At 35.3% G+C, this 26811-nt stretch overlaps 1 protein-coding gene across 1 annotated transcript in view; it reads right to left on the bottom strand.

Moving 5' to 3' along the window:
- Positions 1–3413: 3413 nt before the first annotated feature.
- Positions 3414–26811, bottom strand: part of LOC145559634 (phenylacetaldehyde synthase-like) — a 31221-nt gene continuing 7823 nt past the window's right edge. Inside the window, exons 2-3 of the mRNA XM_081621029.1 lie at positions 7256–7636; positions 3414–4173 (exon numbers count right to left, since the gene is read on the bottom strand). Of these exons, the coding sequence (XP_081477155.1) occupies positions 3554–4173; positions 7256–7636 (1001 nt within the window). The 3' untranslated portion in view covers positions 3414–3553. The remainder of the gene's footprint in view (positions 4174–7255; positions 7637–26811) is intronic.

Below are 26811 nucleotides of genomic sequence, written 5' to 3'. Positions count from 1 at the left end.
TTTGGACCGACTCAACATTCACATGGAAAACCTTATAATTGTTACATATTTATTACCACAAGCATGTTTAATTTCCGGCCAAATAATAGTCTTCCTTTGAGCCGACCATTAATCGCATGAAAATCAAACACACACACATCTCAATATTTCAAATAAATTAATCTACACAAAAGAGGTTACTTTGGTAACATATTGTTTCAGTTAATAAACCCAAAATATGAGACACAATATTAGTTTTACCCAATTGTCAAATATAAAAATCTGATTTAATCACTAATACATGTACATATTAATCATGCAATTATATTATCAATAAACTGAAAGCATATTATACTAGTATGGCTCACGCATGTATAATGTTTCGGTTAATGAAACAATTGCATCTACAAATAATAACATGCATCTGATAAATAAAATCAGACAAGAAAATTAATAGGAGAAGATAATGACCAAAGGTTGCAATGATAATATATTATTGTCAAGTTGAATCAACAAAACAAAAGCAATTGCAGTGTAATTAAATTCACAAAAAAAACAAAATGCAAATCCATGATCAGTATTCCAATCAAACGAACGACAAAGAATCACCAAACCATCGTTCACCAAAATCATCATTCATATAACACGAATTAACCAAAACGAAACCATATCAAATTATCATAATTCGAAAATTCACGAAAAAGATAACATGCGACATGAATTTAATAGTTAAACAAGTCGCAACAGATTTCAACATAATTCGCATAACATCATACGATTGAACCAAAACAATCAGATTTAAATTAACCGACTAATCTAATATGAAGGAGGCTCATGATACCAATTGTTAGGATTAATTCCTACAATATACTTAATCTTCATATCAAATTAATCGGTAAAACATAATTGCGGAAGCGTACCTGATTTCATGTCAATTGATCGAGTCCCTTTTTGATTATGCGTCTTATAGTAGATACATACTCTAGGGTTTCTCTCTATTGATGGGATATAACTGAGAGTCTATTGTATGTACTACTAGAGACCATAACCCTAGATGTCTATTTATATATATAGATCCCCTTCCCTAAATTCACCCCTCATGCATTAGAAAAGGTCCAACGGTCTCTATACATAAAGCTAAACTCATACTCTATAAAAGACGTAACAAGCCCAATAATAATAATTACTTAAAATGGATCACTTGAATTTTGGGCTAAACTACATGATAGCGTATAAATACAATCATCACCGTATAATCCACATACATTATTATTGTATTTAGGTCCATAAATTTCTTACAGGGTGGAATTTCCAGTGAGTTAACTTTAACTCACCGTTAACCATAACAAAAAAAGTGAGACCTTGTTAAAAAAAGTTGGACCCCTAATACATTTAATTTTAGCAATGAATAATAATTATCATAATACTAATAAGTAGTCATTAGTTATTTAGCCGTAACAAACCTATAACTATGCAATTTCCTGCTAAAAATAAGTAAATTCTCCTTTCTCCTAAGTTTTCCTTAATAATGCTAAAAATAAAGCACTTTTTTTTTTTAATTTTACTTTTACATAAATCAGTTTTATGATTTTTTCTCCTGTTTGATGAAAAAAAAAAACCATACAAGTATTCATTTACGAAATAATCTTTACATCTTTTATATTCTTTCTAGAGAAACAGTAGTAACAAAAATTAATTTAAATATGGATAATATGAGATTAGTTTTCATGGTATAGTTAGCAACATAAAATTACACAAATCAGACATAAGTACTTAACTTTAGATTTATCAATAACCTTCCATAGTAAATAGTAGTAATATTTACATACAAATGAAAATTATAGTTTTTTGTTTTATATTTATGATTAATACAATTATAGTTAGTAATTAAATTAAATAATTAAGTCTTTATAAACAAAAAAAAAAAATTAAGATACATGAATAATTAGTAATCATATACGGTAAAATGTAATTACCCAAAGCAAGAAATTTAAGCTTTAGGTATGTATATTCATAAAAATAATTAAAAAAAAAAAATAAACCTCAAAAAATTTAATCATGGTCCAAGTTTTTGCATTTTTTTGATTGGTTGCTTTTTAATAAAATAAATATACAAAGAAATTTTTCCATTGGTTAACTAGAAGGGTCGAACTTTTTTAACTCAATGGTCTAACTTTTTAGAAAATTATTAATTATTTTCACCGGAAAAAAAAAAAAAAAAAAAAAAAAAAAAAAAAAACAAACCCTAGACCCCAAACACTAAGGGCTTGTTCTCATTGATTGAACTCAGCTGAACTCAACTGAACTGAAGTGAGCTGAATTGAACTAAACTGAACTGAACTGAGCTGAACTGAACTGAACTGAACTAACTATTTTATAAGAGAAGGAAATTAGGAGCTGAACTGAACTGAATTGAACTGAACTGAACTGAACTGAATTTCAACGTAAGAGAACAGGCCCTAAGTAGAAAAAAGTTAGTCCTCAAACACAATGTTTTGCAAAAAGTTAGACCCCATTTGTTATCTTAACTTTTAGAAGTAATCACCCATAATTGGGATTATCAACGTGTATTTTTCCTTATTAGTTTTTACATCATTTTATATTTTTGTTAGTTTAACATTGAGAAACTACTACTTTTTATACCTTTTGATGTTGATTATAAGCACTGGGTTATTGTTCCGGGTATGGATCTAGAGGTTTTGACTGGAGCAGGCTAGGTCCAGTTGGATAACCTGCATAGGGTGACAAATGTAACTGTCCTCGGGGTTGGCTCGAGGAACCCCCCTCCTATGTATAAGTTAGAATGTGTAGAGAGAAAAAGTGTACTTAGATAGAGAGGGAGTGTAATAACTTGTGTGTCTAAGTTCTTTTCCATTGTACTTGATTCCTTAGTTATAGGTGTACGATCTCTTTTAGGTGGAGTCATACTTGGTCAGCCTGTGAGTCGACTCTATCACGCTCGTGAGCCCCTCTGAGTGTTCTTCTAGCGATGAGCGCACACTCTGTGAGCGAGGCTGGGAGCATGGTGATAGCTCTACGGAGCTATCCTATACGGTTATGGATATGAATTGTATGATATACAACTCTTTGGGGGTAAAGCATATTTCTACGGAGAATGATAACTCTATGTTTATCGTCTAAAGAGTTGAAAGATTTTAATTGAAATATTTAATTACTAAAATTATAGGTAACAAAAGACTACAAAACATTATTGGCAACAAAAGATTATTAGAAGATTACAAACTATTTTATTGAATTAATAAGTTTGACATTTATAGATTTTCATATATTATGGGCAATTGGTAGATAATTTGGCTTTGGAAATGACTTTTTGTTTCCCTTGTTAGGCAATATTAGCACCCTTGAACTAATATGCTCAAATAAATTCAGAACAAATGGACTTCGGGCTATGAATAACAAATCCTTCATATAATTATCCATTTCTAAATCAAACTAAGATCACAATATTAGAGCTATTACGCATGCTCTTTATTCAATGCATTAACGATGAATACAATTATCAAAGCATTATAGTTTGGGAAACTTCTTCAATAGGCAGTTTTCCATCCATTTTTTAAATGAGAGTTTTAGCCTTCTCTTGAATCAAATTCCAAAGGCTATCAATATGACACTTTTGAGTCAATGAACCTCCAATTGCGCAACGTATAGCAAATTTCCCTCCTATCACCGCATGAGTCATGTAAGCTTGACCACTTGAATTTACAGCTTCTAACAATATCTGGTTTAACACGGTCAAATTTCCATTACTACCAAGTAGACTTAGTCTAAAGCAAATCAATGATAGTTTTCGTGGCACGATCAACTCGAAATTCTTGTCATTCTGAATCAAGGATTCAAAATGCTTAGCTAACTCAACGTCGCTTCTTATATGGGACATTAAATTAGTCACACCATACCTTCGAATCACGATCCAAACCTTAAGGGCTCGAAAACGACGACTAAGAGCAATTTGCCAATCTTTGTAGTCTATTACATCCCCTAATTCAGTGGCCTTGTTTCGAAGAATTTCAGGCTTCATTGAAAGAGAATCAGCAAGGATAGTAGGGTTTCTAAGCCATAAGCAACAACACTCCAAATTTGTTAAGAGCCATTTGTGTACGTTCATGCTAATTGAATCTGCCAATTCCACTCCATTCATATAATGCCAATATTCAGGGCATATGCAAGCATTTCCTGTTGAATCAATTGATTATTAAAGTATATATTAACCATGTTCAATATGAGTTTCAAATTAAAACAAATTAGAAAAAAAAAATTATAAGACTATTTTTTCTTATTACCACCATAAGAATACCAGGAGGGTTTAGTCAATCGGAAAGAAATTGGGATAGTGGCACATGTTTGTATTGACTAACACAAAACTTTGACTAATCTATTCACAGTACATGCATTCTTTTAAAAAGATAAATAAAAAAAAATAGAGAGATAAAATGAAAGTTTTGTGTGATGAGTGGAGAAAAATACAACTATTTTTCAACAAAGAACTAATTTTTTGGTCGGTGTGACATTAGTAGTAAAATTAGATGAAAAAATTTTAGGGTTTTCTTATTTTATTTAACTTCATTAATTGTATTTTAATTGTATTTTATTTTTTTTTTTTTATTGAGAAAAATGAAGAGTTCGTTTAAAAGGAAGATAAAGGAGTGGCAATTGAAATGCACCCATAAATAGTACTTGTATTAAGTTAGGGGATATGAACTAAACATGCATTAAACACATAGTGAATTAGTAATAAGATTAGTTTTCTTTTATAAACATTTAAAAAAATTAGAGAAAAGTAAGGGAAACACATGTCATTTGTGGTTTGTTTGATAATATACTAAGTATAGATATAGATATAGGTATGTTAATGTAAAAAAGATTGGAATGAAAAAGGTATGAAGTATAAATAGTTCTTGTTTCACCACTTCAAAGTCTCACTACACCCAAAATTCTTAATTTATTCAAGTATTCATTTTTTATTAGTCATTAGTCAAATCTAACTATTTACTTTACTTTTTTTTTTTTAATTCACTTTTGATCGACCAAAATTTACATTTTTTATACTTATTTTTTAAGTGTTATAATTTGACCGATATATTAATTTAAGTGAATTAATTGATGTTAGTTTAAAAAGATGTAAGCAGGGTAGTTAATTTATTAAAATATTATAATAATAGTTAGCGCCTGTTCTGATTTACTTAACTGAACTGAACTGAAATGATTGGAGCTAAACTGAACTGAAAATAAGCTGAAAAGAACAGGTCCTGGTGTCGTTAATATTTTATTGAAAGAAGATAAGGTATGTGAGTATAAAAATAAATAATAAAAAGTAGTCGTCGATTGCGTTGTCGAGTTGGGACCATGAAATGAAAAAGATACATTATTAAAATGGAGTATTTTGTCGAAAATAAAAGTGTAGAGTTGATAAACGGGCTTGGGCCACACCCGTCACAACTGTCCACTTTATACGACCAAGGAGGTTCCACCTCAAAACCATATGGCAATGTGGGGAGTAGTCCCTTAGCCTTATAAAGTGGACACAACTTTCTTAATTCTTCAATGTGGGATACACTTCCCAACAATTTCTACTCTCTTTAATGTGGGACAACACGCCACACACATGTGAGTTTTCTCATGGGTTCAACAAAAATCCTGTTCAGTTCACCTTAAAAAATGATATTCAATAAATATAATTTTAGTTCAATAACTCTCAAGAAAAAATATAATAGAAAATAGGTAAAAATAATTTCAGTTTAGTAAACTTAATTTCAGTTCAGCAAAAATTAGGTGAAATGAACAGTGCTAACACTTAAAATAAACGGCCGCATTTAATAAGCATAACACTTCCAAAAAAAAAGGAGGGGGGGGGGGAGTAATCTTTTCTAAATCATACTTTAGATATGGAAAATTTGGTGATTACCACCATGTGTAGTAGTCAAAATTGATATTACCACCTCAAGGTTTTTTTTTTTTTTTTTTTTTTTTTTTTTTTTTTTTTTTTTTTTTTTAAATCTTACCACCTAATTTTTTTCCAAAATTTTTAAAACTCCCACCACTTTTACAAATGACGTCATCATGGGTCCCACTTTTGCGTTTCCCTCTCCTTCCCTTTCTCTTCCCTCGATTTCCCTTGTTCTGCTACTCCCTTCTTTCTATCTCATCTCTCTCCTCTTCAATACCCATTATTGTACTCTCAACAACCCAAATTTATTGTGAAACCCTAACATTCAACACTCATCTTTCAATCTCTCTCCTTTTCTTTCTAAAAGAAGCCTTTCTGCGGTACTTTCTCTGAGCAAAAGAGCAGTGGGGGGGGGGGGACCAATTGACAAGCCAAATCAAGTGCATTGTAGTGGGTGGGGGGCCTGGAATTTAATGTTGTGGTGGTGTATTTTTTTTTAATTATTTTTTCATATGAACATGTTCATCTAAATGAGTAATCACCACTACAATGTTACTGTTTTCTCCCCAATTGTATGATTTAATTGTGTTTTCGTCCTAATTACTTGTTTAATTGTCCAGCTATTCATTCAATTTACATTTCATAAACCCTAATTTTTTTTTGAATTTAGCAAAACCCTCAAATTGATTACCCAACCCCTAATTAATTACACTAATCAATTCAATTCGTTAAAGGTTAGATTGTAGAATTTATACCTAATTTGCAAAATTTGTGTAATTGAAATCAAATTGGAATCAAATTTGAGAGATGACATAGAAAGAAAGGAGTAGCAGAACAGGGGAAATCGAGGGAAGAGAGAGGGAAAACGCAAAAGTAGGACCCATGATGACGTCATTTGTAAAAGTGGTGGGAGTTTTAAATGTTTTGGAAAAAACTACTCCCTCCGTCCCCTTTTGATAGTCCCTAATGGGCATTTTTCACGGGAATTAATAAACACAAAAAAAGAATAGTTAAAGTACATTTAAAAGGTAAATTGACATTGGTTATGCAAAAAAATAGAGAGAAAGTAATAAAATACATGGAAAAGTTAGATTTGCACAAATATTGTTGCAAATTGGAGAGAATTTTGATAAAAAAAAATTAATACTACGTATTAATAGTTGTTGAAAAAGGCAAATGGGATGAATATTTTGGGACTAAGATTTGTCCATAATGGACTATCAAAAGGGACGGAGGGAGTAGGTGGTAAGATTTTAAAAAAATTAAAATAAAAAAATAATAAAAAAAAGGTGGTAATGTCAATTTAGACTACTATACGCGGTGGTAATTACCAAATTTTCCTATAGAGGTTTTCAGGTCAATTCAAATTACCTGCAAAAGCAGCATCAACATGTAGCCAAGCACCAAAGTCTCTAGCAATCTTGCCAAGGCCATCTAAAGGGTCAACAGCACCTGATGCTGTCGTCCCAATAGTAGCACAAACATACAATGGTACCAAACCTTGTGATATATCAACCTCAATCGCCGCCTTCAAAGTATCAGGTGACAGTGCAAAGTCCGTTGTGGACGAAGTTGGAAGTACTCGAAAATTTCGAGGGGGGATCCCTACGAGTTTAGCAGCTTTCTGGAAAGTAAAATGAGTCTGATCTGATGCATACACCACCAGTTTCGTTATCTTCTCTTCGCCGTGAACTTCCAAGGCACGATCCCTTGCTGCTGCTAGAGTACACACTACTGCTTCACATGTACTACCTGTAAAAATGAGTAAAACATTTGCGTCAATTGGTAAATATCTAAGGTATTATTGAGCATTATTGCAATTATTTTCATTACAATTATTGTATTAGCCTCTGCATGAATAGTTGGGGTAACATAATGTAACGCCCTTGAAACTTTGTTGTGTGATAATAATAAATGCATTAAATTGTACGTTAATTATACCAGATGACTCAATCCATGATATTAAGGCTTGAAATTAACGACAAAGAGTCAAAGGTCTTGGTCTACAAGGAAACCTAAACCATTTAAATTGTAAGACTAGCTAATATTTAAGAGATTTAGAAATGCCTCAACTACAAATCGTTGTTCAAGGAAATCTATGCCAATAATTACTATTGTAATGAATGAAAATAATAGGTGTTTGTCGGTACATTTATATTTTATGTTGACGTAGTAATTATTTTAACATAAAGTCTAAAAATACCAACAATCTTGTTGGTATAATTAGACCCCTCATATTGGTATAGTAATTATACCAACATGTGATCTAAAAATACCAGGGAACCTTGTTATTGTCATTGGGATGATAAATTTGAAACATCAAACTCATTGGCCTATGGTCAAGATGATTTATTTGAAACATCAAACTCATTGGCCTATGGTCAAGATGATTTCTCTATCAATGAGCACCCACATGATTCTTATTCACAAAAATGTATCAATCTATTTCTTTTTCCTTCTCTGATTTATTGTACTAGATCGAACACAAGGAGATTTATGTTCTATATGCCCCTTTGTTTAAATTTGTTTGTTCTTTATATTTTTCAGGGTCAAAATTTTGAAATTTTTAACATTATAATCCTCTCTGCTAATATAAGAAATATTATAATCAACCAGATCATGACCCATGTTTAGTAATTAGCTAAGTAGCTAATTGATATAAATAGTTATATTAACTAGTTTGACTACATTGTATTAACTAGTTTGACTAGTTGGTTTTACTTAACTAGTTTGTGTAAAAGTGTTTGCTAAATTGCCTAAAAAAAAAAAAGTGTGACTGAAAAGGTGGGACACTCCACTACCCAGGTATTCTGGTTTTAACTGCCAAATTATGTGCTAATTGCACATTTCTTCTTTCCGGCTTTATGCATACTAGATAATCCCTTTTCGCTGCTTCAAACATGATGTCCTGGATTATGTGCTTGATGACTTCTTCTGCAGTCTTTGGCCTCTGAAGTGCACCCACAAACCTGCAACGAGTCTGATTTTATGATTACATTGGCAAAGAAAGTGGGCACTCTCTGGATAGCTTCAAGCACTTCCATTCCCTCAGCTTGGAGTGGAGTTGCTGCAAAGACACGAGCTGATCCCTTGATGTGTTTGAATTGTTCTTCATCTGCAATCCAAGATATTGTTGCTCTCCATGTCTTTCCTTTATCTCCAAGGCGGTCCGTCCAGGCTGCATGCACCACGATACTTATGCTTGGCCTTGGAGAGGCTCTTCCCATTTTCCAAACTATATGGGGTTTTCTTTCCATCACAATCTGTAGCTTAGATTCCTACTGTTGTTTCACTCTCGCTGTAATTCTTCCCCATCTTTGAACGTGTAACTGTGCCACCTCAATGATTCTTGACGGATTAACACTCATGTCTTTGAAAATTATCTCATTTCGATGCAGCCATATTGCCCATAAAGTTTCCTCAAAGTTAAGCAATTTAATAGCTAGGATTATCCTGCATAATATTCATACAATAGCTAATAAAGTTTGTTGCCCGTTCCCTGCATGATAAATGGTTAGAAGAAGAGGAGTTAATTCCAAGAAGGGATGCTAGCCACACCCTTCTTGAAATCGCACAGTGCATGAATAGATGTTCCACACTCTCAGGCTCCTGTTTGCAAAAACCACAAAATCCTCGTGTATTCATCCCCCTTTTCTCGAGGTTTTCCTTTGTTAGTAGGACGTTTTATGCCATTTTCCATAGGAACATCTTCACCTTGGGAGGTACTGAAGTCTTCCACCGTTTTTTCTAGAAATCTTTGTTGCTTGGCATCCATGTGTTTTCTTTCTGGTTTGCTATCTGCATCCAATACCCAGACCTAAATGTGAACTCTCCCTTTTTTTCTGGGATCCATCTAAACTCATCTTCCTTGTTCTATAAAGGTATGTGGACAGCTAGGATGTCCCTATCTGTTTCCTCATCAAAATAATTCCAGATTAGGCTTGCATTCCATATTCTATCTATCTGAAGTCATCAGATCAAAAACTCATTCTGGAGGAGCCACTAAGCCACCCTTTAGCCGGATCCTATTATGTTTAACCCAGATGTCCTGTTCAATGGAAGTGGTTCTCCCATTTCCTATTCTCTTTCCAACTCCAGCTTTGAAAGAGTTTACTGCTCTAATCAGATTCTTGGCAGCCCACGATCCTTTTTTGTAGATTTAATGTTCTCATTCCCAGTCTCACTAGACCACTTCCATACTTTGCTGCAAATAGTCTATTGGATAGAAGATTAGGATTTTTGTACATTCTCCAGCTTTGCTTTATAAGGAGGCTACTGTTTATATGTTCCAAGTTTTTTAGTTTAATACCTCCTTCATTTTTATGAAGCTGCATCACTTGTATTCTCCTCCAACTTAGATACCTTCCTTCTGAGCTTGAACTCCACCAGAATCTAGAGATCAATGAGCTTGCCTGTTTCAGTATAGCCCTTGGACACCAATAGAGTGACAATACATGTTGTGCCAAAGCTAGCAGAATCCCATTTATAAGCAAAAGCCTCCCTGCTTGGTTTAGTTTTGTGAATTTCCATGAAGTAATCGTCTCCTTGATTCTATCTATAATTGTTTTAAATTTTTGAGCTTGTTCTTCCATTCATATCCATTTGTCATCCTAAATATTTCCCAAGCTCATTGCAGCTCTTAACTCATATTGGGTTTCTCACGATTCTAACAAATCTAGATGGTGTATTCGGGCTAAACATAATTGATGTTTTCTTCTCATTTACTACTTCACCTGATATGATGCATAACTCATTTAAGTTTTTTTTATAAGTCTGCGTGATTCTAGAGCAGCCTTGAAGCAGAGGAGGGCATCATCTGCAAAAAAACTGAAAGGAATAGTGTCCTTCGAACAAGTGTATTATTCTGATAGTGGGTTCAGAATTATTAGAAAGCTATAATATTCAGTAAGGTCAAGTGATCGGAATGCCTGAGTGGAGGCCGCTTCCGATCAATGATATTAATGTATAATTAATATTACAGCTTAATCTTGGCTGAACCCTTCGGGTCACACCCAAGCAACCAACGAGCCGAAGCGACGAATTAATCCGAAAGGAATTAATGAGTCAACCGAGTAATATTTTTTTAGACTCGGAAATTCGAGCTTAGAGCGTCAAAACCGAGCGTCGGAAGTCGAGTCAAAAATAGTAAAAGATGAGACGTGCAAATAGTAATAAATCAACGTATTTCCCAAAATACCCCTAGCATTGGAGTGCCCCGTTCAATTCGAGTGCTAGGGGCACAATGTGTGATGTGGGAGCATCATTGAAAACTACGAGTTGTGCGACTATATGTTCTAATTAATGGAATTTATGGCTCCATTCTACTTTTGGGTAACTTCTCTATGTTATGACGTGACTTAGGTGACTAAAAACAATCCTTGTGTCTTGATTTTACAATTGATGGTTGAAGATAAACAATGGGAACGAGGATGAGAGGGAAGAAGCTTATCAATATATGATGCAACTACTTCAATCAGCCATATCTCCTTCGTTACAAGAAATTTTTAGGTGATTCAAGTTGGAGGTGAAAGTAGAGTTCAAGAGATTTCCAACGAATGGTCACATGCCAAATTTGAGCAAGAAACAAAGAAGTTATGAACGTTTGAAGTTGAGCTATCCAGGAGCAGGGGAGTTCGACCGAACCGAAGTATGTTCGGCCGAACCTCCCAGGCAGTTTCAGACCTGATTTCAGCATCTTTGAAGGAGTGGTCGAACCCCAAAAGTTCGACCGAACCTACCCACAAGTTTGACAAAACTTACCCTAAGTTCGGCCAAACCTTTTCCCGTTTTTCTGTCAGCTTGTGCGAACTATTTAAGTTTTTTTAAGACGTTTTTGGTTTGGGAATTAATGTTGAACTTTGCTTGATTTTGTAATCAAAGATACTTTCTCTCTCTACCATAATCTTTGTGATTATCTTGCTTTCTTTGTGATTTCTACCTTGTAATCTTTGTGGTTACACCTTAATCCTAGCTTTACTTGGTGTTGGCTTTGATTAAGACCCCTATTTTCATTATCTTGGTGATTTTGAGATAGGTTTACCTTATTTTGTTGGTTTGAACTTGTTGTTACTTGATTTCTCCTCCTTTTTCTTGGGTTTTGTTGGTTATTTCATATTAATGCGTATCATGGTGCTAGCATGCGCACCAATGCTAGCAGCCAAGGCAAGCCTCGGCACCAAGCCTTGGCAGCAGCACACACGCACTTGGAGTGCGCGGCTTGCTGGCCAAGGTTGCAGCAGCACGCAACTCATGGGTGCGGGAAGCTTGGCCGAGACTAAGGGAGGAACAAAGGGAAGCCCACTTGGGTGCCTTGATGCCCAAGTGGGAGAGGACATGTGGCGCAAGGTGAGGGAGAGAGTGGGGAGCAAGTTTGGTCCCCCCTCTCCAAGTGGTCCTCACTTGCTCTCTCACGTATAATTGACACTTGTTGATTTATTACTAGTTTGTTTAAATAATTTTATTTTACCTTTAAAATAAAATGTAAAAATCTCACTAACCCACATTGGTGGGAGAGACAATCATACTCTCATCATTTCCTATAAATACCTAAGTAAGGGCATTGGAAATGATGCTTGAGTAAGAGTTGGAAAAGGGATCACTAGTAGTGAAAACCTTTGAACTCAAGAGTTGGAAAAGGTATCACATTTTGTGAAAGTCTTTGAACTCAATTACTTGGGTTTATCGATCGGGTCTCGCTAACCCCAAGACATTGGACCCAGTCGGTGATCGTTGTTGCGGGTGGATCATCGTTTGAGGCTTCGTAATTTCGAAGCTAGCTTTCAAGTAAGAGCCCAAGCGGTCGGGCGAAGCACGCTCCAAAGGTAATATTATTATCTTAATCTTGTATTTAAGTTAATTATGGTTATGATTTTATTTATTGCGAGTGCGGTCTTGTTTTTGGGTTTGATTCAAACCCCAACAGCGGTATCGGAGCGTCGCTCGTTTATTTTTAAAATCATAATATTTTTTCAAGGTGTTTTTATGGCTTAATTTTTCTGGTTTTAAGTTGCTAATTAGATTAGTAGCTCGTTTTATCCAATTTAACCTCGTATTAGAGCTGACTTCAGCTCCCGAACCCAGATTTCGACCCAAAAATAGTGAATTTTGGGTGGAAAAGGCGTTCTGGAAATGGTTTTCCCCTTTTAGAACTCAGTTTTTAGCCAAAAAAAACGACCAGAAATGCACTTTTCGAGGGGTTTTTCGTTTTTACGAAAAGTTTTAAGTCTTTCAACCTTGAAAATTAATTGCATATTTATGGTGGTTATGTAATTGGTTCAATTCATATTTTATATGCAATTTTAAACCTCTTTAAGCATGATTACTTGGTGGTAATTTGTGTTTGAAAGCTTGGTTTTATTTTTCACAAAATTGCAAATTAATTGCATTAAGTGTGAAATTGTTGTTCTTTGAGGCTTCTAAGTACTAAAGATTCCATCTTTAATTATGTAAAGTGATTGAAACTTTGAGTTACTAAATTCCATGAATTTTTGTTGAACTTTTTTTATTTAATCATTTTTTAGTTGATTGGAATCATAAAGTTTGAAACTTGTGATAGAAATTTGTTTATCTTCATATTGGAAGATATATTTTTTCAAGGATTCACAAGTATTAAAGTTGGAATCTTTATTGAACTTATGTTCATTTTTCCAACTCCCTTTTATTTTGTCAAAATCTCAAGATTAATTTAAATTGATTAAATTAATAGTGAGTAATTGCCCTCTTATTTTTATTGCACCAAGTTAAACTAATTTTATCAAAGAATGGTTCTTGGAAAAAATTTTGGTTAAATGCTCTTGGATGAATTTTATTTGAGCTAGACTTGCTTAATTTTCATTTTTCACATTACATTAGTTCTAAAAATAATTTAGAATTTATTATTAAGTCATGCGAAACTCGGGTTCAAAAACCCGAGAGTATGGCACGCAAACCAAGACAGCACCCTTCGGCTAGCCGGGCTGCTGTGCAGCCCGCATGTGGCTGCCAAGGGCTGATGCTTGGTGCGCGCCACTGTTGGTGTGTGGCTGGTGCGTCCGAGGCAACAAGCACCACTGCCAAGCAGCAGCGTGCCGCAGCAGCATAATTTACGCGCTAGCCACTACTTGGTGCGTGCTTGCTGCTCGTGTGTGGCTTGGTGCGACAGTGGTGTGCGGGGGATGTGGTGCGATGCTTGCGGCATGGTGCGCATAGCTAGCAAGCTTGTGCGACCTCGTGGCTTGTGCTCTTGCACGCCCCGTAGAAGAGTCGACGCGTATGCGGTATTCTAAGCTATGGGTGTGACGCTTAGCATGAATCACGGTTATGCGCACCTCCCCTTAATTAGCACATATACCACGGTGTTAAGGTCATATTATTATTTTTCATTTTAGCCGTTTTATTTATTTTAATTAATCTTGTTTATTTTAATTAAAATTTAAGAGGCTAAGCCTCGGTTCTAATGAGCAACATTTGCAAAATTTTATTTTGGCAAATAATTGGGTTTTACCGGCTTAATTAATTAGATTTTTAAGATTGATGCGGAATTTAGTGGGAGCTTCAAATATTAATTGCGCTTATTTACATAATCGGTTAAAACAACTTTGACAAGTTTTAATTAGGCGTGTTGATTGAATTAACCACCTAGATTAGTTACTAGTTATCGCGTGTTTATGCATTATTACTTGTTTTTGTTGTAAAATGCATGGGCGATTCACAAATGGTGAATGGATGAATGGAATGTATATTCTCTCACAGGTTTTATAAAATGGCTACTAGTGGGGCCCAATTAGGATAGAAAATACGGACTACGATCCGTGATGTATTTTTGTAAATCTAAATACGGTCTGCGTACCATTGAGTATTTTTGTACCTTAATATTTAGATTAGTCCTAAACCTAGATACTAGTTGTTGCATAATTTTGGTCAAGTCTTGAAGACGGAGGTTCTTGGAAGACAAAGCTATGAAGTTGCAAAAGAAGACCTTTAAAAGACTTGAAGAATTTAAGGGGTCATGCTAGTTGCCAATATGCATCAAAATGCTTATGTTTTACATATTTATGATTATTTATATATGAATTATATGTTAGATGCATGTTTAGGATTTCAAATTTTGCGATGATTAATTAAGTTCACTTAAATCAACCAACATAGAAACCCTAGGTCCCTAAATATTGAGTAAAATTGTCATTCCAAAACAACACTTATCGACCTATTGAGAGTAGTGATGGGCTACGCCAAAGTGAGGCAGCACTACTGCTCCCTAGACTCATAAGGCATACAGGGTATGCAAGTTGGTTTTGGTTGTACTCAACGATATGAGTGATAGAGTCCTAACATGTCTTGGCAAAGTGGATAAATTGTTGAGAGAGCATTAGATGCGACGATTTATTCAACCAAGAGTGGCTTGAAGCCATTAGCAAAGCGTTGCTTATCTTGGGAGATTGAGTGCTAAGACAAGTCAAAGCATGCTTAGCCACTCTTTGTTTCCTTGGATCTTGGAATTGACTTATTTTCACTAAAAGGGGACAAATTTTAAGTGTGAATAAGACGTTAAATAAGTTTAAAATATGCATGAATTAAATTCAATCTTATTTAAGTATTATGAATGGTTTTTCATTAAAAATTCTTTAAATTGTAGAATCATGTCTTGAACTATCGATAACAATCTAATATTCTCAAATCTTCCCGAGAAGTTACCATTTAGCTTGAATTTGGTAAACTTCAAGGAATGGGAGGAAGAACTTCGTTTGACCCTCCACAATATAATTGCTACCTAGAGCATATCTTGGATACACCCATCTCGAGTTTCTTCTCAAAAGGGGTTATGAGCGATGAGGCTCATGAGGAGTGGAGTTATGATTGCAATAGAGTCTCTCGACTCATGGAAAACTCCATTCCGGAGCAGTGGAAGAAGAAATTCTCCAAATACCTTCCGGATGTACTCCTCAAGGCTCTAGAAGATGTGGTCAATCTGAGGGTTACAAAGAGCGATAGGGGAAACTATGATGGACTTGTGTAAGAAGTGACTAGGTCACTGTCTAACATGAGGATCAAGCCACCGCAAGATGGGTGTCTCAGCAAAGAGAGGCAAGAAGTATGGGCCAGTGTCTATAGTGCAAGACTTAGACCCGGGATGCCACTTCAAGCCCATGTGCAAAAGATGACAAGGTTATTTAACCATCTAGAACTGATTGGTAGACCGGTGGAGGATGAGCAAGCGGCTCATATGCTTTTAAGCTCACTCCACTCGGGGCACGTTGCAATTAAGATGCGACTTACCAACAATCGGAACAAACTGTCCTATAAGAAAGTTGTCCAAGAGCTCCAGAAAACCTATTCTTGCAAGGCGGCTAAGTTTGCTCTAAGGCCCAAGAAAAAGGAGTTCAAGAACAAGGCTAAGATGCGCTGCTTCTATTGTAGTAAGCAAGGTCACTATAAAAGATAATGTAGCGAGTATCTGAAAGATGAGGCAAGAGGAAAAGAAGCCTCAATCTCAGGTATCATCTTAACACTTGAATACAAGCAATTTATAAGGTATTAGATACCGAAAAATTGACTCACTTTATGCTCCTATTTCAGGAACAAAGTGAATCGTGCTTTTCAAGTGGACATGAGTACACAAGTGGAAGATGAAGATAATATATCCAAAGAAAGCTTGTAATCTCATGTGTTTTGTCTAAATTCTAAAACTTGTTGATTTTTATCTACCATACTTTGATCTTGTGACGTTGGACGTCATTTTAACCTTGATCACAAGACTTTTGTCTCATGTCTTGTTTATATTTATGGAAATGGCACTTTTATGTGTTTAGAAAACATTGTTTATTATGATACCAAAAGAGCTAAGACCATGGAGTCAAATCAAACTTACTTGTGGCATTGTCGTCTTGGTCACATTAACATCAAACGCATCAAGAAGCTTCTTCAAGAAGGCTTTCTTGACTCTTTCAATTTAGAATCTTTTGAGAATTGCGAAGGAAGTTTATTAGGCAATATGATAAAGCAGCCATTCTCCAATTTGGGAGAAAGAGCAGGTGAGTTATTAAGTCTAATACATACTGATGTATGTGGACCAATGAGCTTCGCCACAAGAAACGGACATCGATATTTCATCACTTTCACATACGACTATAGTAGATAAGGCTATGTCTACCTAATGTCGCACAAATGTGAATTGTTTGACAAGTTCAAAGAGTTTCAGAGTGAAGTGGGAAATCAGCTTGGCAACAAAATCAAAGCCCTTCGATCGGAACCAGGTAGTGAATACTTGAGCCAATAATTCGATGACCATCTAAAAGATCATGGTATACTTTCAGAGCTAACACCTCCAGGAACTCCACAATGGAACAAAGTATCCGAACGGAGAAATCAAACCTTGTTAGACATGGTACGATTAACCATGGATCTTAGTGATCTTCCTATCTCTTTCTGGTGACACGCACTTTTAACTACGGCACTAACACTGAACCATGCTCCATCGAAAGCTGTAGAAAAGACTCCATACAAGTTATGGACGAACAAACGTCCTAGGTTGAATTTTCTACAGATATGGGGATGCGAAGCATATGTCAAGAAATTGATTTCTGACAAAATTCATCCCAAATCTGATAAGATTTACTTTGTGGGATACCCAAAAGAAACAAAGTGTAGACACCCATTTGTGTCTCCCCAAAACCAAACCTAGTGATGAATACCTTTCACGTCGAATTATAATCAAATGAAGTAGAAGTGTGAAAATTCTAGTGTTGCGGTTAGTTTTTATTAAATTTCATTTCTTTCTCTCTGTTTTTGAAAACCTATTTTATGAAAATAGCCAATCCAGTTTATTTTGTTCCATAGCAAGGGTCCAATAATAGTGTAGTTGGATCGGGTTTGAAAAGAGCTTTCCAACGATATATTATAAGCCCAATTCTGATGAATAATGAGAAAGTTATGGCTAAATTACTAAATTGGGCCCGGTTTGATCTTTATATGCGGCCCAATGATCTAGAGGATGGCCTATTATGATTTATCATTCCTAATGCAATTAGGATTGATTATAGTCTTCTAGAATCTTCTAGAAGGTTTGTTTGAATCCTAATATGATTAGCATTGATAATTGAGTTATATGAGTTTTATTTAGAATAAAAGAAGTGTTTTAAATGAAATTACAGTTTTACCCCTCGTACGCTTAATTTTATCCAAAAAATGAAAACGTTGAAAAAACTGCCTGCAACGCCGCACCACAGGCTGTCGCTTGGCGACAGAGGCATGTACGGCGCTAGCGTCGTGTTTTATTCTTCTTGAAACTCCGATTCTTTTTTATCATATTCCGGCTAATTTTCATTATAAATAGCGTCCTTAGACCTCCGTTTTTAATTACCAACTGTCATGAAGAAATTCTTGATACTCTCTCTCTCTTATTCTAAACCAACTTTTCACAAACAAAATTCCGCATTCACAAGATCTAGACACACTTAGCATAATTCGAAGTTGCCTTCGGCCTAGACGTGAAAGGTTTAATTTATGAGGGTTTGGTCCTAAATTCCTATTTCAATTATTTAATTTAATTGTTTGATTTTATATTTTCTTTGAAGTTACTAACGTGTGTATTTTGTTATTAGAAAGAGGTACAAGGCGTCCAAGTAAGTGCTTTAATTGCTTTATTGATATTATGATATAGAAATCATGTTTAGGTTTTTGCTTCCTAGTATCATGTTTAGGGTGATTTGCTTATATAAATTATGATATATGTGATGCTTCCTATTTCATTCCCAATATCATGTTAGTATCATGTTAGGGCTAAAGCTTTGATCTTTATTGTTTAGTGACATGCTAGGGTTTGTTATTAATCTTGTTAGTATCATGCCTATGATCTTGCTAATATTATTATGCTTTATTTTTAACATGATTATGATTATTATTATTATGATGATGATGATGATGATTGTTGCTTTATGCTTATTTGTTGTTATTGCTTGATCACACCTTTTATGCATGTTTAAAGGGAATTTGTACTTGTAATCACGCTTAATAAGATAATTAATAATCTTGTTTAGGGATAATTTGATTATAATTCAAGTGATCGCCAATAATAGATTTATTTGTGCATTAATATTCAACCAACATATATAAACTGGTTTTAGGGTAAACCTAATGATTGCATGTTAGTAAGAAAGCGCACATTAATACGAGAAGAATAAAGTAGATGCCTATAAATAGGGCAGGTTCTTTCTCTTTTAGATTGGATTTGTACCTTCATCCCCGAACTTCCAGTCTTGGTTCCAGATCTATTGGAGTTAACGATCTCTTGGATCGGTAAGGGGTGTAACCTTCACCCTGTGAACGGTTTACAAGTTCCTAAAACTTGTTGGCGACTCTTTTACTCTAGCTTCCTTCCCTTTGGACGCCACCGTACTTTAGTGTATGATCACAGTGGGGTTCAAGCTAGGGATAATGCTTGAAATATTCCCTACATAAAGGGTATTACTTCTACAATAAATCGGAGAACAAAGTGTTTGTTGCTCGCGATGGTGTCTTTTTGGAGAAGGAGCACCTTTCCAAAATGACAAGTGGGAGGAAAATCGAACTCGACAAAGTTCGTGAGGATGAGCAACAAAATCAGAATGACAGTCAAAGTGTTCAAAAAGCGTCTGTTGACGAAGGTCAAAGTGATCAAAATATGCAAAGTCAAACCTACAATACAAATGCTCAATCCAATACCCTACGTAGGCCTCAGAGGCCGAGATCTGAACCTGATAGATATCTTGGATTGTTTTTAACCGAGAATCAGGACATCCTAATCATGGATGGAGATGAACCGGCAACCTACAAGCAAGCGATGGCAAGCACCGACTCTGCTAAATGGCAAGAAGCCATGAGATCCGAAATGGATTCCATGTTTGAAAATCAAGTCAGGGACTTGGTTGACTTACCTGAAGGCTACACACCTATCAGATGTAAGTGGATTTTCAAGTTGAAAACTAACAAAGATGGAAATGTATTCATTTACAAAGCTAGATTGGTAACAAAAGGTTATAGACAAGTTCATGGTATTGATTACAATGAAACCTTTTCTCCAGTCGCAATGCTTAAATCCGTTCGGATTCTCCTAGCGACTGCTGCATATTACAATTATGAAATATGGCAGATGGACGTTAAAACCGCCTTTCTAAATGGTATTTTGGACGAAATTGTGTGTATGAGACAGCCCAAAGGTTTTGTCGACCAAAACAACACTGGAAAGGTATGAAAGCTTAAGAAATCCATTTATGGATTAAAGCAAGCGAGCAAAAGTTGGAATCTGCGATTTGATGAAGCCATTAGTAAGTTTGGTTTTATCAAGAATCCAGATGATTCTTGTGTTTACAAGAAGGTCGGTGGGAGTGACATCACCTTCCTAGTCTTATATGTCGATGACATTTTGCTCATTGGAAACATCATTCCATTTGTTAGAGTCTGTAAAGGCTTGGGTCGGAAAATGTTTTTCAATGAAAGACTTGGGAGAGGCTCATTACATACTAGGCATCAAGATCTATAGGGATATATCAAAAAGGATGATAGGATTGAGTCAAAGTACTTATATAGATAAGGTACCAACTCGATTTTGCATGGAAGGAGCCAAGAGAGGCCACCTACCCATGTTGCATGGCATAAACCTAAGCAAGAAGCAGTGTCCAAAGACACCTGATGAGCGAAAAAGGATGAATTAGATTCCATATGCTTCGCTTATTGGATCGATCATGTATGCCATGATATGTACTAGGCCAGATGTGTCGTATGCCTTGAGCACTATGTGCCGATACTAATCTGATCCAAGAGAGGCGCATTGGACTGCAACCAAGAATATCCTAAAGTACCTAAAAAGGAACAAAGAGAAATTCCTGGTCTATGGTGGCAAAGATGAATTAGTTGTTGAGGGTTATACCGACACAAGCTTCCAGACAGGCAGAGATGACTTCAAGTCACAGTCTGGGTACATATTCTGTCTCAATGGAGGAGAGTTTAGTTGGAAGAGTGCTAAGAAAAGCACATCTGCAGATTCTACAACTGAAGCCAAATACTTGGCAGCATCTGAGGCAGCTAAGGAGGCAGTTTGGATTTGCAAGTTCATTGGTGAACTTGGTGTCGTACCCTCCATCAAGGGACAAACAGATCTCTACTATGACAATAATGGAGCTATTGCTTAGGCCAGAGAGCCAAGAGAACGTCGGAAGGTCAAACATGTTAAGCGGCGGTTTCACATGATTCGAGAATGGAAATAAGAAGGTGAAATCAGAATTTGTAAAGTTGGAACAGATGACAATGTAGCCGATTCACTTACTAAACCTTTACCTCAAGTGAAGCATAACAAGCAAGTTGAGGCAATGGGAATCAGGCACATCGGAGATTGGCTTTGATTTCCTTAATTTAGTGTTTTTAATTAATTTTGGACTATTTAAATGTAAAGCACTATGATAAACCATTCAGTTTTGGAGTAATTAAATATTTCATGTAATCCCCCATATTTTTAAATATGTTATAAATGAAATTTAATTTTATTTAAAATATTGTTTTGTATTTTTCCGTAATTTAATTTCAAAATATTTAAATTATTAATTTGGGTCAAAAATTATTTTGGTACAAATTATTTTATGAACCTTCATTCTATTATTTATTTCAATACAACTAAATCTTAGTCCACTTCATTCATGTGGCCCATTAATTTTATGAGGCCCAATCTTTCTATTTACCCTACAACGTTCTCTCCTATAAATACCCCATGAATCAAAAATTTCCCACACAAAAAGGTTAGTCTTATTTTCTTTCTCCTTTGTTTTATTAATTTGTGTAATTATAATTATTGATTTATGGGTTTTGATTTTATTGTTTGAAATTAATTTAATTAGTCTCAAATTTTATTTTGATGATTTAACTTTATAATTTCAGATTTTATAAATGGTCATAATTTACAGATTTTGTAAATTTTATAACCTAAGGTTTTTAATTATTGAAATCCATGATTTTAGGGTTTTTATGAACAATTGATTTAGGGCTTTTATAGTAATGATGTTTTGAAATTTTGGTGATTATAACTACTGATTAGTTTAACTTAATTCCAGATTATTTTGATCACGTATATTCGTGTTTTAATTTTTAGATTTCCGTTCGTTAATATTAATCCCGTTTTAATCCCGATCAGGTTCTGAACTCATCCGATTTTGATAAAAAAAAAAAAAAAATTAGTGTCTTCCATGTGAAAACAACGTTTTAAGAAAGACTTACTACTTTAAGTAGTAAACACCACCCTATCGTGGCCAAATTCAACCTCTAACTATGATTTTCAGGCAGTTTTTTATTTTAACGAAGTTTTTTTTATACTTAAAATATTATCCTTGAGTTTAATTAATAAAATTAATTATGTTTAAAGTTAATTAAGCATAAATATATGTTTTTATTGAAGTTTTAGGTGCTGGAAATAGTTTCTAAGTATTACTTTTGATGTTTTATAAAGAGGGTTAAATCACCCATTAAAAAGGGAGATTATTAGTGGTTTTTAAATAATTTTAAGATTTTTATTAAACTTTAAACTTTGCTGTAATTTCATTTATAAGAGTGTATTTTAAGGTTTTTATGAAGAAAATTTAAAGAACTATATATAAGCCTTTAATTTTAACTAAAGGGAAGGTTTTAAAGTGATGTTTGATTTGGATTTTGAAGGTTTTAAAGTAAGTTAGTATTGCTGTAAATTTGATTGATTGGGTATTGATTGAGATGTTATTATTTGGTTTAGGAGAGGAGTTTCCCTAGGTGAAAAAAGGCATTTGGCAGCGGTTCAAACCCGGTCTAAGGCACCAATTCGTTTGCTAGTTAGTAAAGTGGCATACCAATTCGTTTGCTCAAGGTACGTACAAGGATACAAAAACCTTGACTTTAGGAGCATGTTTAAGGACTTGGAAAACTTAGAATCATGTTAGGAATTTGTGGATTGGTTGAAATTGTATGGTAGTAATTGTAATTAATGTTTGATGTGACAGTTGGTTTTGATTCAAGTATGAGGATTGTGTATTAATTTAACTTGTAAGTATTATTTATGAATTAACTTTGCAAGATGCACTTAGAGGCAAAGGTATGTGAATATGTGGAATGATTTATTTATTACTCATTCATGATTATTGAAATAGGATGAGTAACGGAAGAATTCAAGTCTTATAAGACGAGGTTAAAGTTTTGGGGTGTCTTATGCACTCAAGGTGTTTATACACCGAGGAAGTTAAAGGAATAAATAATAAATGTTGCTTGTCACTAATAAACAAGAATTGAAATTGGAAAGTTGTTTTACTTGATTGAATTGATATTAGATTGATTGTATTGTTTGCATATGAGTCATCACCAAGTCTAAACCTGTAAATCACGTAAAGTGCAAGATGGATGAGCAATAAAACTCTGGATTGGTGCACTTCTGGAGTAATGACAATCAGGGGTTGGGGTACACGGGGTATTAGCCGTGTACTTTTCTCGAGGTCGTCTGATCTACGAGTCTCTTATTTCAAATATTTTTCAAAACTAGAAGTTAGGTGAGATCTTATACTAACTACGGTCACAGAGTCGCGCCCGTGGTCGTTGGATGTTTATTGATGTTTCCGAAAGGAGGCATGGGGTTTTTCTTTTATTGATGTTCCAAATGGAGCATGGGTTGGACAACCTTGTCTATTGCTTAATCCAATGAATAAAATGAAATGATTTACCTATTATTAAATAGTGGAGTCTTAGTAAATTGATAGTTGAGTCTACAAATTAATGATGTGTGATGATTGATTATTAGTAGCATGTTAGGGATTTCTTAATTTATGTTTCGCAGCTTGTATGTACTCAACTTTGCTGATTGCGTGCTTTGTGTGTCTTTCTTTGGTCATGGCCTTCGCCTTTCAATGACCCTGTGACGATCCAATCTTTACACTTGTAATATTGGGGAGCAAACTCATCACAAGTGTTTACATAGTTTGGACTTGCATCAAGGTGGTGGGATTTTGAGTGGAGAGTTGGTTATTATTCGTAGTTTTTGTCTTTTCATAAGTTTGAATTTATTTAAACTCTGATTTTATTTATTTACTACTTTTGTGGGGTTTTGAATAAGGGCCTTAATGGTTCCAGCTTGTATAACTTAATTTGGTTTTATTTGTTGGTTTTGAAACTTATTTATAACTGATTTAGTTTTTCCGCTGCTAATTTCTGATAAAGCCTTAACGTTTGAACACATGGCGGTAGCACGCCAGTAATTCTCTTGGATTTTGTTCAGGGTATTCACAGGTTTAAAGAGAGATTTATTGGGGTGTTATATTTCATGCAATTTAAATCACTCCGTCGATTATTTAATTGTGGTTTAGAATTAAATAATGAGTCCATTCGATTCTTGGAATATTCAAAATAGGGTATCAAGATCAGTCTTGGTAAGGAAACACCTATTAAGTGAATATTGAATATTATAATCGAAAATTATCCCTAATCGACGTCATTTAAACGACGGACGATTAATTTCCATTTGAAATTAATGTGTAGTTTGATTTATAGCACCATTTCTTGTGCTACAAGGACATGACCGTCATGAATCATTTGCACAGGTATTGGTTTAGAACCATAGTGGATCGACCGATGAAAACACTTTAAGAGATTAAAAATCGTCATAAGTATACTTCTCATTATTGCTATCGGAACCTTTTTCTTCAACCATGAGCATTGTGAGCTTTCTTGTTTCAGCACTAATCCGCTTTGATGATTGTCAAACGTCTGTCGTAATAGGGGATTATAACGACATCACTCGGACGGCTAGGTCCTCTTAGTCAGATAAACCACATTACAAGACTGGAAATGTCCCCCTATTAAAATAGGGAAGATGTCTTTGTTGTTTACAAGGCCTCTCGTAGAGCGAGACTGTAAAAATGCATGGCCGTGCTCGGATGGATTTTAGAAATCATCTGTTTATTGACAGTCGAACTCGAATCGAGAAACACTTTTGGACGTAATAAGGATGACAGATAAATCTTACCTTATAGTTAAAGAAGAGGCATGAAGCGGCATAGGAAAAGGGATATACACTAAAAGCACACTTGTCCGGAAGGGCAAATGGGAGATTAAAAGGAATAGTGTCCTTCGAACAAGTGTATTATTCTAATAGTGGGTTCAGAATTATTAGAAAGCTAATATATTCAGTAAGGTCAAGTGATCGGAATGCCTGGGTGGAGGCCGCTTTCGATCAGTAATATTAATGCATAATTAATATTACAGCATAAATTTGACTGAACCCTTCGGGTCAGACCCAAGAAATCAAAGACCGAAGCGACGAATTAATCCAAAAGGAATTAATGAGTCAACCGAGTAATATTTATTTAGACGTCGGAAATTCGAGCTCAGAGCGTCAAAACCGAGCGTTGGAAGTCGAGTCGAAAATAGTAAAAGTCGAAAATACCCCTAGCATCGAAGTGCCCCATGCAATCCCAGTGCTAGGGGCACAATGCGTAGCCTGGTGGCTAGCATGCCCACCAAGCCGAGCCTTAGCTGGCTGGTGCATGCTAGAGCACCAATGCTAACAGCCAAGGCAAGCCTCGGCAGCAGCCCGCACTTGGAGTGCTCGGCTTGCTGGCCGATAGCAGCAGGAGCCCGCAACTCATGGGTGCGGGAAGCTGGGCCGAGACTAAGGGAGGAAAAAAGGATAGCCCACTTGGATGCCTTGATGCCAAGTGGGAGAGGACATGTGGCACAAGGTGAGGGAGAGAGTGGGGAGCAAGTTTGGTCCCCCTCTCTAAGTCGTCCTCACTTGCTCTCTTATGTATAGTTGACACTTGTTGATTTATTACTAGCTTGCTTAAATAATTTTATTTTACTTTTAAAATAAAAGGTGAAAAACTCACTATCCCACATTGATGGGAGAGACAATCATACTCTCATCATTTCCTATAAATACCCAAGTAAGGGCATTGGAAATGATGCTTGAGTCAGAGTTGGAAAAGGGATCGCTAGTAGTGAAAACCTTTGAACTTAATAGTTGGAATAGGTATCACATTTTGTGAAAGTCTTTGAACTCAATTATTCGGGTTTATCGGTCGGGTCATGCTAACCCCAAGACATTGGACCCAGTCGGTGAACGTTGTTGCGGGTGGATCATCGTTGGAGGCTTCGTAATTTCGAAGCTAGCTTTCAAGTAAGATCCCAAGCGGTCGGGCGAAGCACGCTCCAAAGGTAATCTTATTATCTTAATCTTGTTGTTAAGTTAATTATGTTTATAGTTTTATTTATTGCGAGTGCGGTCTTATTTTTGGGTTTGATTCCGCGGTGATTCGGACTCACCAAACCCCAACAAGAACAAGTGGTTTACAGCTGGAGCATTCCTTCCTATTTTTATGCCCTTTAGCTCTCCACTAGCTTGGAGTTTAGACAATCTTCTTGACAGAGTTTCCATAACTAGAATGAAAAGGTATGGGGACAAAGGGTCCCCTTGGCTTAAACCAACTTTTGGAGAGAAGAAGTTTGTTGGTTCCCCATTCTCCAACACTGCATAAGAGACAGAAGAGATACACTGCTTGATCAATACTTTCCACGATGGAGGGTTGTTCATCTGAGAAATGATATTTTCCACCAGATCCCACGCCACTCGATCATATGATTTGCTAAGATCTATTTTCAAAATAGCTTCAAAAATTCCACCTTTTTTCCTTGCCTTTACTTAATTCAGAATCTCATGAGCTACATAGCAGTTGTCAATCATAAGCCTTCCAGACACAAAAGCGTTTTGAAAATCTCCAATTATAACAGGTAATATTGCCTTGAGTCTGTTTACCATACACTTGGAGATGATCTTGTAAAGAGAGTTGTACAAGCTTATTAATCTAAATTCATCCACCTTTGATGGCTGCTTCACCTTTGGGATTAGGGTTATAAAAGTTTTATTTGTCTCTTCAAGCAAGTTGCATGTACAAAAGAAATGTTGGACTCCTTTG

This window comes from Chenopodium album, chromosome 9 (genome assembly GCF_948465745.1).
Source record: "Chenopodium album chromosome 9, dcCheAlbu1.1, whole genome shotgun sequence".
In the NCBI taxonomy this organism is placed as follows: Eukaryota; Viridiplantae; Streptophyta; class Magnoliopsida; order Caryophyllales; family Amaranthaceae; genus Chenopodium; species Chenopodium album.
This window is presented reverse-complemented; position numbering and strand designations above follow the sequence as displayed.